The sequence below is a fragment of the Anastrepha ludens genome, chromosome 2 (genome assembly GCF_028408465.1).
Source record: "Anastrepha ludens isolate Willacy chromosome 2, idAnaLude1.1, whole genome shotgun sequence".
In the NCBI taxonomy this organism is placed as follows: domain Eukaryota; kingdom Metazoa; phylum Arthropoda; class Insecta; order Diptera; family Tephritidae; genus Anastrepha; species Anastrepha ludens.
This window is the reverse complement of record NC_071498.1, coordinates 22,553,492-22,571,710: the sequence shown is the minus strand read 5'-3', so window position 1 is coordinate 22,571,710 and position 18,219 is coordinate 22,553,492. Positions and strand designations below refer to the sequence as shown.

Sequence of the window (18,219 nt, the reverse complement as noted above, 5' to 3'; positions counted from 1 at the left end):
AAATCAGCGATGTCCTTGAATTCGAGCGCACTGAAAGGATAGCAGTAACAAAAAATTAACTGATTGAACGAAATTGTAAATTATATTAATTAATATATAATATATCAATTTTTCGACTTTTCTTCACAAATTTATACATACATACACATATGCAAGGTTGGGTTTATGCACAATCTCGATCGACTTTTCTTTTTAAAATTTTTACTATTTCCACAAACACAGCAATTTAGTTAGGACTTAAGTTGGAATTAACTTCTCAATATTTCCAAACATTGTTGAAATGCTAAGAAAAAAATATTCAAGCCAATAGTGCACCCTTTATCGAAAACAGGATCTGAAAACAGTCGCTTTTTCACTGAGCTTTTCAGAAATTCTTTATTACATTTTGCTATAACGCCGGGCCAATTTAATCAGAATTTGTTTCTGGATAATTTTATTGCACTTTTACACCTTTCCTTTCAAACAGCTCCAAAGATATAAATTCAACACGTGACCGTGGCGACCAGTTCACATCGTCACAATGTGGCAAAACGTCATTGTCGAGTCGTCTCTACAGCAATCCCACATTTCAGCAACGCTTTTCAAAATTTCTTCGCGGTTTTTAATATGCACACAATTTTCAAAAATAAAAATAAGAAAAATAATCTGAAGTGAAACAAAAAAATAATACTCTAAAGTGGAAAAAACAAAAATCTAAAATGAAAAAAAACAATAAAAAACTATTCGCATGTTAAACCACAAGTACGTGTGAAAGTGCAAGGAATTTGCCGATACTGTGATTATGCCAAATAGAGACTACAAACATAAATACAAATACAATACACTGCAAATACAAGCAACAGCAACGCTTTAGGTCATTCTCGCAAATACACAGAAATCATTAAAATTCCATGAGAACAAAAGCAGAAATTTAGTGAACAAACACACTAGGAAATCACAACAAAATTGGCCACAAATCTTTAGCTAAACGAGTGTGTGGAGGTCGAATTTTTGGAGCTCCAAAAATGTAACCAAAAACAGTAGGCAAACCAGAGGCATTATTTGTATAAAAGTGAAAACGAGAGTAAGAGTAATGAACGAAGGAAGCTAAAGTTCTTTACAGAAGCTTTCACTCTCGCGCTCAAATGCAGCTGTCGGCGACTGAGCAGTGATTCTTACCCAATTATTCCTATTCCATTTACTTACCTTTAGGAGATGCAAGCGTAATCACGTAAGTTCGCTGAAAGGGCAATCAGGAAGTCACAGCGTTATTAGTAGTACTCCTTTGCCTTGTGCTTTTTGAGCGCAATACTCACGAACTGCTCGCTGAATGCTTTTTTCACAGCTTTTCCAGCTGCTCTGGATTTTGCTTGTATTGTTCACATTGCTAAGGCGTCTCATTTTCATTTCATTTTGAGTCGGAAGCGGACGCGCGTTGCCGGTTAGCGAGCAACTCACACACACACACACGAACACATGCCTAAAGTGGCTGCGCGCGTGAGTGGGTCAGTTCAATGTTTTGCATTTAGACGAAGCCAAACGATTTTTTTCTTTTAAACAACACAATTAAAAATTATTTTTCGCATCGTTTGCTTGCTTTTGATGAGTGCGTCAACTTTTGGCTACTTCCAACGTAGTTTTGTGGTCGAGTATTTGTTTATTTCAACGCTTGAAAATCGCAAGGAAAATTCGTGTCGGTAAAACGTACGGAGTAAGAGCATCAATTAATACATCTGGTAATTTCTTTCGCAAATAAGTTTAGATGCTGACTGTTCGCAGATATGTGCTTTGAATTGGAAAAATTAAATAAAAAATAAATTTTGAAATATTTGATAAACAAAAATTTAGAAATTATATATCAATAAGCAGCAATATGCTTTTCAGCTTTTTGGGGAGTCACCCCACTAAACCGTCTCGTGCAGTGCTGTAAAAGGGTATTCGAATGAAAAATTGTTTATAAAAAACTTAAATTCGTAATTATTGTGTTTCTGTGATCTAAATACATACATCAACGAAAATTTTAATAATGGCATTTCCAATCGCCGAGTGCTGTAAATCAATCATAAGCAATCAATTTTCTATATAAAATATTACCCACAAATTTCACGTTCACGTTCAAAGGTGAAATATGGTATGTGAGAAAAGTGGCCATGGCCCAGTGAAATGATGTATTCATCTTCGCATATAAGTGATTGTTTAATGTTTGCATACATACACACATACGTGTACAATGTATAATAGAGTTATAAACCATGCAATGCCAATTGATGGTTAATCAAATTTAATTGAATTTACATTAAATTAATTGTATTACTTTTTAATGCAAATATTTGATTTCCCAAGTGAATGCAAGCACATAGCTAAGTGTTTACTAGAATATGTTTCAAATATATGTATACATATGTACTCATATACATGCATACGTACAGTTTTCGAAAAAAGTCAAACAATCGCTAATCAAAAAATTAACATTGAATTCCACTGTCTACCGAAATGCTTAGGTTAGGTAAAAAAGAAATATGGAGGTGGTGGCGAAGAAAGGAAATGTCCCAATAGACTCTACTAGGTTGTTCTATAAGTTTTGCGATTCGATAAGAAACAAAAATAATTGAATTTAACACTTTATTATTCAGTATAGTTTCCTGAACATCAATGCACTTGTTGCAACGTGATTCCAGTTTATGACTTCCATACCTGAAGTGAGAATCTGGAAGGCCCACGACAGTCGCTTCTACGTAACCGGAACGACCCGGATTTATATCCGGCCAGGGACTGTCACTTCAGTAGCATTCCCCGTATATGTATGGGGAATGTTAATGCTGCTACAACAAAAAGAACAACAAGGCCTGCTAAATACGTATCAACAGCTGTTATGACCTCATCATTTGATGAAAAACGCTTTCCATGCATGCATTTTTTTAGGTCTGGAAGCATATGAAAGGATCTAGGGGCCAAATCTGGTGAATACAGTGGATGCTCCAACAATTCGAACTTTAATTCATGGAATTTAGGCATTGTCAAAATGCTCTTGTGACACGGTGCATTGCCCTGATGAAACAATTTTTTTTTTCTTTTGCAAACTGGGTCTTTCTTCACGCATTTTTTCCTTCAGCTGGTCTAAAAGGTTACAATAATATTCAGAATTTATTGTTTTGCCAGTTTGCAGTTTGCAAGTAATCCACAAACAAAACTCCTTCCGCATACCAAAAAACTGATGCTAGCAACTTCTTGTCCGATTTCTGGACACGAACTCGTTTCGGAGTCGAAGAGCCAGGTTCAAACCACTCTTAAGTCTCTTGTTTTGATTTGGAATCAAGGTGATCGATCCAACTTTCATCCATCATAATGAATCGATGCACTTTTTCCTTTTTATCCACTTTATCCTCTCGTAAACGCTCGAAATGTTGAGAAAGTAGCATTCGAATGAAAGCCAATACTTCAGTCAAACTATTCCTTTCACTGCTCAATGAGATTCCTAGAGCTTCTACCAAATCTCTTTCAGTCGCTTGACGATTTTCCAATACGATATCCTGTGTTTTTTCTTTGATTCCTGGTGTTGTTGCTATTTTTCGACGTCCTTGACGTGAATCGTCTTCAAGGCTTGTTCGAACAGGTTTAAATTCAGCAACCCATCTACTGTATTAATTGTGGTCGAAAAGTCCTTAACACTTTCAACAATCGTTTATAAATTTTCTTTGCTTTAAACCTTCCAAAAATAAAAATTCCATCACTGTACGAAACTTGATTTTTTTTAATTGTGGAAAATTCTGTGACACGTCGGTACAAATGGCTTGTACATAAAGAATGAATTGGTAGATTGAAATGAAACTTCAACATAGCAAAACAAATTTAGGCTAGTAGCTACGACCTCTGTTATCGAGCCGTAAAACTTATTGAACAACCTAGTAAGTGTCGTTTTAATACTGCAGTGCCATGATGTCTGTGCTAAAACCAGCCAGCAAGTTAATAAAGTTTCATTTCATTTCATTTTATTAAATCTACGGAAACTTACAGACTAGTTGAGAATGTAGTTACGCAAATTGAGCTGAGAATTGTATTCAAACGCACCCAAATTGGTTCTCCGTGTTATCAGAAAAGCTGTAAATCTACACTGAGAATGATCAATGATCATCAGAGTAAAACGTAACTACTTTTTGACCAGAAAAAATATTTTCATGGAGTCGATATACTCATGTTTCCCGTCCAAAGTATACAACTTGTTCATCATTTTTATTTTAATGTGTCTTATTGATAATTAAATAAAGCTATTTCCACCGTGAAACAATTATTTTCGACGTATTATTAATGGATGCAGTAAATACTACGGCACCTCTACTTTGAGCTTTAACCGTGTTTTTAACCGTAACGAAATTTTTGTCATTTATTAGAAGAGCAGTGACGAGGACTTTAGTAATTTATTCATTAATATAATGACATTAAATAGCACAATACGGCAAATCAACAATCAGCTGTTTAAGGTTACGGCGAAAAACCAAAATCTAATTAGTCGGTACGGTTACGGTTTTGACTACGACCATGGTGAAAATAATTGAGAAGGTGTAGCTAATAATATACCGTTATACGGCTCTCAGCGAATTTGGCAGAATTAGCTGAGGGACTGGCGTAACTGGGGTCACGAAGCGGTTTATTTACGAAAAAATTAAGTTTGTGTTGGTGATATACGAAAAAAAATTTACCAATGACACTTCGTTGCCGTCTGAACAACGACTGATTAGAGGAGTGTGTAAATACATGTGAAATGATTGTATAGATCCTTGTCACGGGGGAGTCGTCAGCCGAAGTTCACCTCACAGTTTTCTTTTTCGACATAGTGATTGCTCAAACCTGGTAAACCTATCATCCTTGGACTACGACATTATGCCATGTCACCTCTAATCGATTACAGTGTTGCCGGTAGGTGGGTTCGATCAGCAGATTTTTTTGGCTCTGGTTATGGCACCTGTAATTTAAACTTACTTCAAGTGCGAGATTTTCCAATGAAAATTTTTTAATTAACTCAGCCTTTACTTTAGCAATAAAACAACACAACACTTTTTTGTTTTTTTTTTTAGTTTTTTTTTAATTTTTATTTATTCCTTTTTTTATTTTTATTTATTTGTTTTTTTTTAATTTTATTTTTTTTTTTGATAAATCGAATTTCTGCTTTATTTTTAAATTCAGTTTGTATCTCTTACTATAAATACTGAAAATGCTGTAAATAAGCTCCACTATATATTTGTTAATATTGAAAAAAAAAATACATGAATTTCAAAAGCTTACTTGCTGTATCTTCACTTCGATTGAAGACTGTTTGTATGTACATCCAGCATTTTCTTATACGAGAAATACCGCTGATTTGCTTCAGCTGGTTTTATTCGGATGCTGCTTCGACTTTAGTTACTCGTTGCTATCATTAATGTTGTTTTTGTTATTGTTATAATGTCATTACAGAATAGCGAATCGTTTCCGTTGATGTAGTGGTTGCCTAGGTCGGTTTCAGAGTAAACCTACCCAGCGCAGAAACTCACTTTCTACCAAGCACGCTGCCGGTCACTCAATCTCCTACCAGCACCCTTATATTATGTATTTATAAGTATATAAGTACATTTTCGGCGCGTGCCACTACTCATCCCTCTTTCATTGCCATCCTTCGCATGCTGCAGTTGTACACACCCTGTACAAGTATGTACTTCCTTTTTTGCTCTTTTTATTTGCTTCCTGCCTACTTGGCGAGCCAGATACTCTGCCACTCTTCTCTCCCTGCGCTTTTGTCACTTTCACTGCAGCATGAATTTCCTACCCCACTTGCAAGAGCCCAAGCATTTTTTACATGCTGACCTAAAAATACATTTTTAATGTTTTGCTAATATTTTATGTTTACCAGAGAAAAGAACGAGTAAAACACAGTTAGCACATACATACAGACGTTGCCCTTTTTATTCGGAATTGGGTGTTAAAAATCATTTTATTTTGCTATTTATTTCCTTTTTTCTAAATACCGTAGAATCAGGGTAAAGTGAACTAAATCGTGCAAGGCCTATTCACTCAACTAAGATTGTTTATAGAACACAAATCAGGCACTTAAAGCCAATTTAAGTTAATACATTCATGAAATAGTACACATTTAAAATAAAGGGTATTTCAACAGTGACGCTTCGATGTTAGTAGGGAAAAAATCCTAGACGGTACCTCTGTTATTATGTCGTTTTCAGCATTTGTCAAGTAGACATGTAAAAACTTATTATGAAAATGGGCAATCTTTAAGAAAAACCCAATTTTAAAATTCGTAATTTTTTTGGTGGAAATAATCGTCCGAATGAGTCGACAGTTCAAAGGTTGGTGAAAAAATATCAAGAAATTGGTTTTGTCGAAGGCAGAAAAAGAACTGCCGGATCAAAATCTGGACGTTCTTTTGATATTATTGCTGCTGTGGCGAAAAGAGTTGCTGAACAACGTTCAACCTCGATATCTCGACGTTCTCAACAATTAGGCATTCATGAATCGACTGTTTGGCGGATTTTACCGGTAGAATTGCTCGTGGTGGGAATTTAAATGATGCCATTTGTCAGATATAAGTGTTAAGAGTTGTATTTTGAATGAAAATAGTGAAAACTGAAAGAATCTAATCTTTTATTTTAAATAAACACCCAGACGTTGCTTTCGAAAGATCTTTTATCATATAATTTTGAGAATTTAATTTATTTATTTTTTTTTCAAAAAATCCTCATACATTGGTTTGCCTCTTGTTTTTGTTTAAGGCACTCTTTTACAGCTTTCACTCTAAAATTACAAAAAGCAAGTACGATGGCGCGATGTAAACCACACCAACGAAAGCATTATATATATCTTAATGAGATGGCTGAGTCATTTCGCTTAAGGATAATATGGGTTTCTGGCCATCCCGATATTAAGGGTAACTGCAGAGCCGATGAACTAACGAGACTCGTGCCGAGTTGACCAATGAGTACATAGACAATGACATAGGCATACCCTTACAAACATGTAAGCTACTTACTTATCCTTGAAGAAATCGTAAGGAAAGCAAACGAAAGATAGCGTAATGAAGCCACCTGCAAAATCGCCCATCAACTGTGGCCGACTCTCAATGCTAAACGCATAGAATCTTTGCTAAGCCAAAATACGCACAGCGATAGCACACTGATTTCAGTCATAACGGGACATTGTCTAATAGGTAGGCACGCCCAAAGGATGGGTGTGCGAGCACATGACTTCTGTAGAAGTTGTCTTGATCAGGAAGAGGAAGAGATAATCTTGCACCTTCTGTGCCATTACCCTGCTCTATCCAGACTGAGTTTTGTTATTATAGGCAGACAATTTTTTAAATAATTGGAAATTTTTGAAAAGTACGCACTGGTTTTAGAAGAAATAGGGAAAGCTCCCCACGCGACATCACCATGGGCTATGGGCCTAGTGTGTCCCACAGGACAACCGCTTCAACATAACTCAACCTAACCTAAGTACGAAGGTCGTTTGACAAGTACGTGCAAAGTCAGAGAGATGGCACTACTGGCGCTTATCGAGGTTATGTTTAGTTAATGGCATTTTTTTTGGAAGAACACACACCAAGCTTCAGCCAGATCGGTATATTTTTTTGTGTTTCAGATTCATTTGAATCGGGAAATTCGAGTGATTTTCCTTTTCCGTTTACGGCAACGCACCAGCTCACGCCTCAGCAGTTGTGGTCGCAAAATTAATGGATATGGGGTCCCAATATGTTTCATACCTCCTCTATTTTCCACATTTAGCTCCCTCCACAAATGCCCCTCGTATATTATCAAGAGAATACATTATTCAATTCTTTATGTTTGTTCACTCCACTCAGTACCCTATAAATTACTAATTCGCTCGTTCGAGGAGTTCAGTTAAGTCGGAGTTCATTCAATCCCGATTGTACTGTAATATCCTTTACTATACTTGTATAGATACCAAGTATTTCAGCGCTGTTGTTTCTTTTTCTTAAATTTTCTTTTAAAATGCTCGTCAACCGCTTTTATTTTCCTCTTTGCACGTCCGATTGCCGCTTGCTTTCATCGAAGTTCTCCTATTTGCGATAATGTGCGCACACACAGCTAAAATATGTTATTTCCCCTACCTTTCTCAACATTAATTTGATTGACAGACACAAAATGAAATTTTTTCCACATCCACTTACGATAAGAGAAGTTTGCCTTGCATGTCCTCACATTGACAAACGTACTTACATATGAATGTGTGCGTGCTGGTATAACTGTTAAAGAAAGTGGAAAGGCGGTATGTCATTTTGTCTGACTGAAAGTTTCGAATGTATACTACATATCTATCTACGCATACCTACATATGTAAATAATATTATATTTAAATGCCTTTCTGTGATTTGTAAATAAAGATTTTTTAACCCATAACTTAAACTCACTATCTAAAGCGTTAGCAATTGGGTTTAAATTTCGTGTGTTTCTAGTTGTATGCGGTCGTTCGAGTTAATCTCTGAAATGGCTGAATCCTTTTTGATGTTCACCTGGCTCACGCGAAAAGAATTTTTAGAGCAAATTTTTTCTTATTTTCAGATCCGTGCCTATGAGCGTACTAGGATTTTATAACGTTGTTGTAGTTTGTTGACAGTGCTATGCATTTTCTTCCATATCAGAACAATCGAACGTGTACATTGTGTGGAAGAAATGGCGTGAAACCTCAGCAACTAAAATTTAACGCGCTATAAAACTGCATACCCAGAGAAACTAAAAATTCTGTTTTAAAAGTTGAAAGAGTTTATGAAATTTTTAGATTTTTTTTAATTATGTCTGACTTTACCTCATGCGGTTTTTGTTGTAGGAAAGGCTCTGAGCTTGACCTTCAGCGAGTAGTAGAGGACATAAGCATTCCTCTAAACCAACTTTTCACTGCGATTGACTTGAACATAATCGCGGAAACCAATAGAAAGCGGTCTCTGACTACTAAAGGTGCTGGCTCAATAAAAGCTTTACTTGCTGCATTTGCTTTGCTTGGCTTTCAAAACTTGTATGGGCAAATGGGCGCCTTGAACGTTGTCGCAACAATCAGATGATTCATAAAAGGAAACAAAGATAGCCATAATCAATAAACATAATACAGTTTTGAATCTTGACGTTAACCAGAAGCTATGAAAAAATATTGCGAATTTTTCTTTTAATAGTACTAGATAGATACAAGATAAGACGTCAATCAGGCCAAGGACGAAAGTTTCCGCGATTTTTTATTTATTGGCGATAATTATATTATATTCAGATCGACAAAAACACGCGCGCGCTTGCTAGAGACGAGGAACAATTCACGAATGATATATACTTTACATGTATGCTTTTCAATGGCATTTATTATGTTAGGTTACGTTAGGTTGACCAGGCTGGCTGGAAGCCATCACATAGACCTATTAGTCCTTAGTGGAACCAGATAGTGCTTGACCCTTACGTTTCCTTGTAGTAGGCTTCTTGTAATAAGCCTGCGCCTTTTGCGAATCTAAGTAAGCTCTGAAGCTCTAACCCCTCTAACCTTTCATATTGTAGAGCTCCTAAACATTTCATTCGGGTTCTAGCTAATGCAGGGCAAGAACATCGAAGGTGTTCAAGAGTTTCCCTCTCTTCCAGTTCTGTCAGTACACCTACGATAGTTCTGGTTTCCTTTCTAGACAGGGCTAGTAGAAATGATTTTCGCGGTTTTACAAGTGGCTAGATTATTCCACCTCCTGTCTATATGTTCGCAGCGATGTCATTGTATACCGTATTTAAAGGTTTCAGTATATCGTTTTTTTTTTTGTTCGAATTATATGTAAACAGCGCTTTTGGCAATCTCATCTGCAATTTCGTTTCTCGCAATGCCCTTATGTCCGGGTACCCAATAGATGTGTAACCGGCTAGTCTCTCTATGGCTTCCCTGGTCCTAAGAACGTTTTTTTTTTGTTTTTAGTTACTATTTACATTGTAACTAGTTAATAAATTATAAACTAACGAACAATTGGGATTTAATTTTGTACAATACAACTAAATTTAAAAATACTCTGTATCAGACTTGCTGGGAAATGGGCTACGGCGTGGGTTGGTGCGGTTTTTTTCGTTTCAGCCTTTCTTTCCATTTACCGGGGTCAATTAGGGCTGAGGCCTCGCTATTTGCATGGTGGCGTGGTCTTTCCATATGAGACTTAGCGTTGATGTTGATCGAAGTGGCAACTGATTCGCTGCCAAGGTCGCGTTCGATATCGGTGTTGCGGACGTAACACGGTGTACGAGTATTAACAGCGCATCGTAGTACCTTATTTTGGAATCTTTGTATGGATGTTATGTTGGTTGAGCTTGAGCAGCCCCATAGCTGGATCCCATTGGTCCAAATTGGTTTAAGCACGTGCTTATATAAAAGAATTTAATTGTATAGGGATAAGGCTGATTGGTTGCCCATGAGCCAGTACATGTTTCTAAATCTGATATCTAACTCTTCTCTTTTCTTTTTAACGTGAGCATTCCATCTAAGCTTGGTATCTAGTGGCATACCTAAGTATTTGGCGGTGTTGTGATACGGGATTTGCAAGAACGTTTTATGTGAAATTTGATATGAGTTTATTGCCGCTTGGCTGTCAACGTATATACATATTTATGCTGGAGTTGATCGATGTCCTTGCTAGTGCCATTTCTGCAGCCTTTCTTACCGCAAAGACTTCTGCTTGAAATGGTCAGGGAGCTTAATTGGCCGCCTGATGTCCAGCTCTGCGCAATAAATCCCTGCATCTACTTCGTTCAACACTTTCGAGCCGTCGGTAAATATATTAAGCGTATTGGGGCTAGGTCTTATCTCTCTTTTTCAACCTTCTTCTTCTATTGCTGTGAGGAATTTCTTCACCCAATTGTATTTCGGAGTCATATATTCCGTATTGGTCCGATAACTCATTCCTATAGAGCTATGCCCGAATATTTACAGGTAAATTCACCCATTGCGTTAAGTCTTGCGGCAGATCTAGCTGCTAGACCTTCTGCCGCAATGTCAATCGGTGGTAGGTTGAGTATTCTTTCAAGTGCTGCCGTAGGATTAATTTTAATTGCCCATGACGTGCACCAGAGACGTTGAATATGTTGAATACTTTCCAAAGGTGTTTTGTGTGTCGGTTTTTCTCAATGCAGTCCGGCACACTAGAGCACCATAGAGTAATATTGGCTTTACTACAACTGAGTAGCACCAATACATTATTGAAGCAGATAGACCCCATGTAACTCACAGCATTCTTTTACATGCATATGGTGCTTTACTGGCCTCTTTCTTTCTCTATAATATATTGCACTTCCATATTTAAAATGAAGAAGTCAATATATTTTTTTCAAAATTGGCATACAGTTTATTTATACGTTAAAATAATATAATTTTTTTTTTTATTTTAATCATTTAAAATGGCGGATGTACAGTCAATTCTTCCAGGAAGGTCGCAGCGGGGCTTCTTAATCAGCGGGCATTGTAGCATCGGCGTCAGTGACCTGAATACAAAAAACCAAAAAAAATTTTTGTTTATTAATGTCATAGTTTCTATATGAATAAAAAATAAATGAAAAAAAAATCGCGGAACAAAATGCTTAAAAAAACATGAATTTTGAGGCGAAATTTCCTACTATTTTTGCTTCGAAAAAATTATTTTTTGGGAAAGATTTTAGAAATCGTAAATTCACATAGGAAGTAATATCATAAAAAAAGTTGTGGAAAATTTCAGAGAGATCGGTCAATAACTTTTCGAGAAAAATGCGTCTAAAGTTTGATTACATAACTATACCTCTCCCAGCGCTCTAATGCAAAGAATAGAGTCGTCACGGTTGACGATCTATAATACAAGAAATACTTAAATTTACGTTCTAAAATTTTTTTTGACATATTCTTAAAGGATTATATTAACATTTTATGAAAAAAAAATAAATTTTTTTTCGAGATTTTACAGGTATCTGTTCCCTTAATAGTCAGTTTTATGACTTTTAGCTCTGGGGGGCATTTTTAAATTTTCTTCAAAAAGTTTTGTTTGCAACATCTCTTTTAACTTGACCTGTTTTGCATTATTTTTGTCTCCGACCTTACCTTTATCTCTAAATTTATGTTTACCATAAATTTTTATCCCTATTTTTATCTTCATTCCTTTCCTTATCACCTTCACCTTTGCCCTCATATTAAATATCTAAATTTGCCTACATCTTTGGCTATATTTTTACTTACCTTAATTTTTATGTTTATCTTTGCCTTTACTTTTCTGCAATTATTGCATAAAGGTGAATTACCTTCATCTTTGTGTTAATCTTAATCTACATGACTCTTATCCTTAAACCTTAACAACTTACTTCGTTATCAATATTAAGGCATACATTTAGGAGGCACATAGGGCTATATGTTTTGGCATTTGCATTTTTGAATTGCCGTTTTCCGCTTTAAACAACACTGATTTACAGTTTGATTAATTCTCTTACCTTTACCATCAAAATAGGTTTTGAAGGACATTCAATGCTTTATATCTTAGAAAATAGTTTAGCCGTAAAAGAGATGTAAAGAAGCCATGCTTGTTTATTTATATGTACATTTATAAGAAGATTTATCGATCAGTACAACTGTTTTATGGCCCATTGCTTACTGTGTAAAACTAAATCTTTTTTATTTCATTTTTCATCTCTTTACAGCTAATTCAAACTAACAGCTAACGCCAAACAGTCAGTTTACATAAGAAAAGCGCTGAGCCTACACTGAAACTACTCCAATTACTAAGCAATAAAAATCTACAGCATCTTCTTGGAAACTATTATTCTGCCTGAAGACGACATTTGTGCAGTGACAAAAGCGCCTACACCCACACTTACATACTTGTATATAAAGAAAATATCAGCAAACACCCCTACTTCTTAACTAACATTCGTATTGCTGCTGCACTTTGATTTTGCTTTTATACCAACTTTTATTGCTGCTTAATTTTCGGCCTCAGTTGGCGCTCACGACTCACGATTAATATTTGTGATACTTAACATTGAACAAAGAAGAAGAAAAAGAAAACGAGGATACGTTACACGTAGAGTAGAATCCGTTTATTTGCGAGACACATTGTTCATAAATTAATCACTCGATAGCGTCACTTCCGCCTTCTTCTCCGTCCAGCCTAAGCGTAATAGCGCCCACCTTCAACACAATGGGTGACAATATAATTGGCTCGGCGAGTTTCTTGCATTTGGGCGATATCGTATCGCTCTATGCGGAGGGTAGCGTTTGCGGCTTTCTCAGCACACTCGGGTAAGTTACAAGTAATAAATAATATATGTAATTTGTGCTACTTATTTACTTCACCTACCCATACACGCGCCTATTAGCCCATGCATCTAGGCAGAATATATCTTGTTGTTTTTATGTTTATTTGTTTGTTTGTGTTTGTGTTATATAAATAAGGCCAAGTATTTGTGTAGTGGCTCGCATGTGGGTCAGAAATTTGTATCTACCTCCAAAACCCATGCACCCGTTATAATTGCCTGTGGACTCCTGTGCCTCCCCCCTAATCTAGCGTGCTTTATACATTTTTATTACCTCTTCTAATTACTCTCGTTGCATACCCGTCGTGTGATGTGATTATGCACTGTTAATACTTTGGATTTGCCATTAACAAATTTCATTTTTATTTTACACCACCGCTCCACATCATATCACAAACCAAATCAAACCGCCTACTCTGCCCATCAATGTGACTATGTGCGCCCACTGCCTGTGAAAATGTCTTCAACGTCCATTGGCTCGTTTGCTCGCTGTTTGTTGCCACAAACCTAATGACCTCCAATTCATCGCCGCTAATTACCAACGCCAGCCTTGTGGATGATCGTACCGTAGTGTGTCCGGAGGCGGGTGATTTAAATTACCCGCCGAAGAAGTTTAGAGGTGAGTGTTGTTAAGCTACTTATTACTATTTTGATTTTTACAGTTAAGTTTAACACCCAGTCTTATTTTCTGGGCTGGCAACTCGTGCAATGTCGCGTTTTTTCTCGGCGTCCGTCTTGTATGCAACCGTTTATTTTTTCATGCCATCGTTACAGATTGTCTCATCAAGGTTTGCCCTATGAATCGTTACTCCGCACAGAAGCAATTCTGGAAAGCCGCCAAACAGTCTGCCAGCTCTAACACAGACACCAACCTGCTAAAACGTTTGCATGTGAGTTCCGCTTTTGATTCATACCATATTTTATGTGCATGTATCGGGTACCCCATCAAGGCTGCCTATTTTGTAATTAACGGACTTGATTTTTTGTGTGTCGGTCACAAAGGAGACAGCAGTGCGTAGCACTGCGACCTGAAAGATGTATTGTGCCCCTTTCACGGATGCAGATTATTTCCTTAAGCCCAACTTCCTCAATAAATTTTAGTACTACTCCTATTTTAATGAGTCTTATTTCCTTCTTTGGAAAAATGTGATTACCCAGGTGTTTGTCCCGCTTATGTATCTTAATCCCTACAGAACTTGCAAGCTCCATTGGAGAACATTCCCAGGTTAATAAGATGACGACTCAATCTACAGTGCCCTGTTAGAATTCTTGTGGTGATTTTAAAATTATTCTTATTTAATTCCACACAATCTTTAAATCGGTGTATGTTAAAGCTACCTATCATTGATTTGGTTTTGAGTATGGGCGAAACAAGGTCTGCTATGCCATAGCGCACAGTAGCACAGCAACCCACAGTTACTGCAACGCTAAAATATAGTCTGTTACTCTCGACTCCAAACAAATTCGTTGGACCCGTGGTGAGGCAGCATGTTTAGTGATCATCCCACCCAGTCGTGTACACATATTAGTCTGACATCTTCAGACTGAGCTCTCCAACAAGGGGAGATCTAATGTTATGCCCCACTCTTCATAGATCTACCTAAGCCCAACTACTCCCAAGTCAGATGTTAGGCAGGTAGAAGTGGCAGTTTACTTGCTACTTCTCGTTAAACCATTTTAGTTTCGAGTGCAAACCCATTTATCTGGCTGACACTTGTTCTCTAAGGTCATCAGTATCATTCAAGTAAGACTTTTTTTCCTTTTGGCTTTACCCCTTTTTGTCTCTCTCTCTCTCCTCGTCTTTTCAAACAGCACGCAGCTGAAATCGAGAAGAAGCAAAATGATACCGAAAATAAAAAACTGCTGGGCACCGTGGTCCAATATGGCAGCGTCGTGCAACTGCTCCATCTGAAATCCAACAAATACCTAACCATGAACAAGCGACTGCCCTCACTGCTGGAGAAGAATGCCATGCGTGTTTATTTGGACGCCAATGGCAATGAGGGCTCCTGGTTCTACATAATGCCGTTCTATAAATTGCGTTCTGCGGGCGATAATGTTGTGGTGGGTGACAAGGTTATATTGAATCCCGTAAATGCTGAGCAACAAAATTTGCATGTAGCCGCAACCTACGAACTCCCTGACAATCCTGGCTGTAAAGAGGTGAATGTACTCAACTCCTCGACTTCATGGAAAATTACACTTTTTATGGAGCACAAAGAAAATCAAGAACACATTCTGAAGGGTGGCGACGTTGTGCGTCTCTTTCACGCGGAACAGGAGAAATTCCTCACCATGGACGAATACAAGAAATATCAGCATGTGTTCTTACGTACGACCGGACGTACAAGCGCGACGGCGGCCACGAGCAGTAAGGCATTGTGGGAGGTTGAGGTGGTGCAGCATGATTCTTGCCGCGGCGGGGCTGGGCACTGGAATTCGTTGTATCGTTTCAAACATTTGGCCACCGGTTATTACCTGGCTGCCGAGCTGGAATCGGTGGGCAGCACATCTTTGGTGCACTCGTTGGAAGGAAGTGGTCTGGATGCATCGCTAAAGGAAACAGGTATGTAACGGAGGGGAGATTGAAAGGAAGAGCAGAAATTTTGTAATTAATTTCAAAAATATATATTTTTTTCATTTAATCAACACAACAGAGAAGAGCAAATGTGAACGCTACCGCCTGGTGCCGGTGCCGTACTCCACAGAAATCGCATCGGTGTTCGAATTGGATCCCACAACGATGGCACGCGCCGACAGCCTGGTGCCGCAATCGAGTTATGTGCGTTTGCGACATTTGTGCTCGAACACATGGGTGCATGCCACCTCCATACCCATTGACATAGACGATGACAAGCCAGTGATGTCGAAGGTACGTGCACGCACACACGTACACGTGCGTTGAGTGCCACACAAACAGTTTCATTTCAAATTCAACGCAATTTTCCATAGGCCTTGAACTAAATTTATTCCAATTTTCGCAGGTTTGTTGTTCGCCCATCAAAGAGGACAAAGAGGCGTTTGCACTCATACCTGTCTCGCCTGTGGAAGTGCGTGATTTGGATTTCGCAAATGACGCTTGCAAAGTGTTGGATACCGTTACGAGCAAATTGGTGAATGGCAGCATTTCTATAAATGAACGGCGCTCGTTGATAGCATTGCTGCAGGATATCGTCTTCTTCATTGCGGGCATGGAGAATGAACAGAATAAGACAAAGGCCTTGGATTTGACTATTAAGAATCCGATACGTGATCGTCAAAAACTCTTGCGCGAGCAATACATTCTAAAGCAACTGTTCAAAATACTGCAAGGGCCATTCCAAGAGCATCCCAGTGGGGAAGCGCCCTTTCTGCGTCTAGATGAGCTCAGTGATCCGAAAAATAGTCCCTACAAAAATATTTTTCGCTTATGTTATCGCATATTGCGTCTATCGCAGCAAGACTACCGAAAGAATCAGGTAAGTATTCGCAGGAGTAAACGAAATTTTATGAAAAAACAAAAACAATTCTTAATACGCTCACCTTTTTTTTTCGTAGGAGTATATCGCCAAGCATTTTGGACTCATGCAAAAGCAAATTGGCTACGACATCCTGGCTGAGGACACTATCACAGCACTGTTGCATAACAATCGCAAACTGCTCGAGAAGCACATAACAGCCGCTGAGATTGAGACTTTTGTGGGTCTAGTACGCAAAAATATGCACAATTGGGACTCGCGCTTTCTCGACTATCTCTCCGATTTATGTGTTTCGAACCGGAAGGCTATTGCTGTGACACAGGAGCTAATTTGCAAAAGTGTGCTCAGCTCAAAGAATTCGGATATACTAATCGAGACACAAATCAAACATTTCAAAACGCCTGTGAGCGACGGCTACCGTAGCGCTGCGGACGATTCATATTCGCTGAGTACACTCACAGAGGTGTTGGATGATGATGAGAAGTCCGATTTGATCTCCAATACAACCACAACAACCAGCTGGGATACAACCAGCCTAAATGATGCGCCAGAAATTGAGGAGAAATACGAAATACATCTGAAGTGGCGCGGTCAGCCAGTAAGTGCATTTAGAGAAAAAGTGAAAAATGAAAAGTGAATTCGAAAGCGCATGAATAGAAAGTGTAAATCCGACCGCTATTAGAAATAGAAAAGATTGATGCTATCCACCAATGTATTTTCGAATTCACCATTAGATTTACGTGTAGAATTAGTTTTTATTTATTTGTTCTTCGCTCTTCATTCAAAGAATTCTCGTTCGATGGGCGATCTGGCCGATTGCGCCGCTCAAGGCAAAGAGGAGGAGACAGCCATACTCAATTACTATCGCCATCAATTGAACTTATTTTCGAACATGTGTTTGAATCGTCAATATTTGGCACTGAATATTTTATCGCCCCATTTGGATATCGACTTAATTCTAAAGTAAATATATTGCATTCATGTGACTCATAAGATTTATGGCTACATAATTTTATTGTTGTTGAACTTTTCAGATGCATGTCCGATGAGACAATGCCATATGAGTTGCGCGCCTCTTTCTGCCGTCTAATGCTTCATTTGCATGTTGATCGCGATCCGCAAGAACCTGTGACGCCCGTAAAATATGCGCGCCTTTGGAGCGAAATACCATCGAAAATGTCGATATTAGAGTGAGTGGCAAAAATAAAAGTAAAAAAATTATACATTTTAACCAAATTTATGAATATTTAAACTAATGAAGTCATATATTTTTCTAAGTTAGTTAAAAATATTACCTTTTTTTAGCTATGATGGTAAAAATCAGCAACCCGATCATAATAAGGAAGCTGTGCGTGCCAAATTCAACACCACAATCGCCTTTGTCGAGAATTATCTCTGCAATGTGGCCACTAAAGTGTGGCTTTTCACTGACCAAGAGCAGAATAAATTGACTTTTGAGGTGTGTCTGTGGTAAAGGAGACTTAATTCTGATGCTAAATTTC

General features: G+C 37.9%; 1 protein-coding gene across 1 annotated transcript in view; it reads left to right on the top strand.

The window, feature by feature from the left end:
• LOC128864986 (inositol 1,4,5-trisphosphate receptor) overlaps positions 1–18,219 on the top strand; it is a 52,900-nt gene that overhangs the window by 20,373 nt on the left and 14,308 nt on the right. The window contains exons 2-11 of the mRNA XM_054104822.1: positions 12,645–13,245; positions 13,808–13,878; positions 14,034–14,149; positions 15,072–15,825; positions 15,917–16,131; positions 16,244–16,717; positions 16,797–17,315; positions 17,505–17,680; positions 17,752–17,907; positions 18,023–18,176. Of these exons, the coding sequence (XP_053960797.1) occupies positions 13,145–13,245; positions 13,808–13,878; positions 14,034–14,149; positions 15,072–15,825; positions 15,917–16,131; positions 16,244–16,717; positions 16,797–17,315; positions 17,505–17,680; positions 17,752–17,907; positions 18,023–18,176 (2,736 nt within the window). The 5' untranslated portion in view covers positions 12,645–13,144. The remainder of the gene's footprint in view (positions 1–12,644; positions 13,246–13,807; positions 13,879–14,033; positions 14,150–15,071; positions 15,826–15,916; positions 16,132–16,243; positions 16,718–16,796; positions 17,316–17,504; positions 17,681–17,751; positions 17,908–18,022; positions 18,177–18,219) is intronic.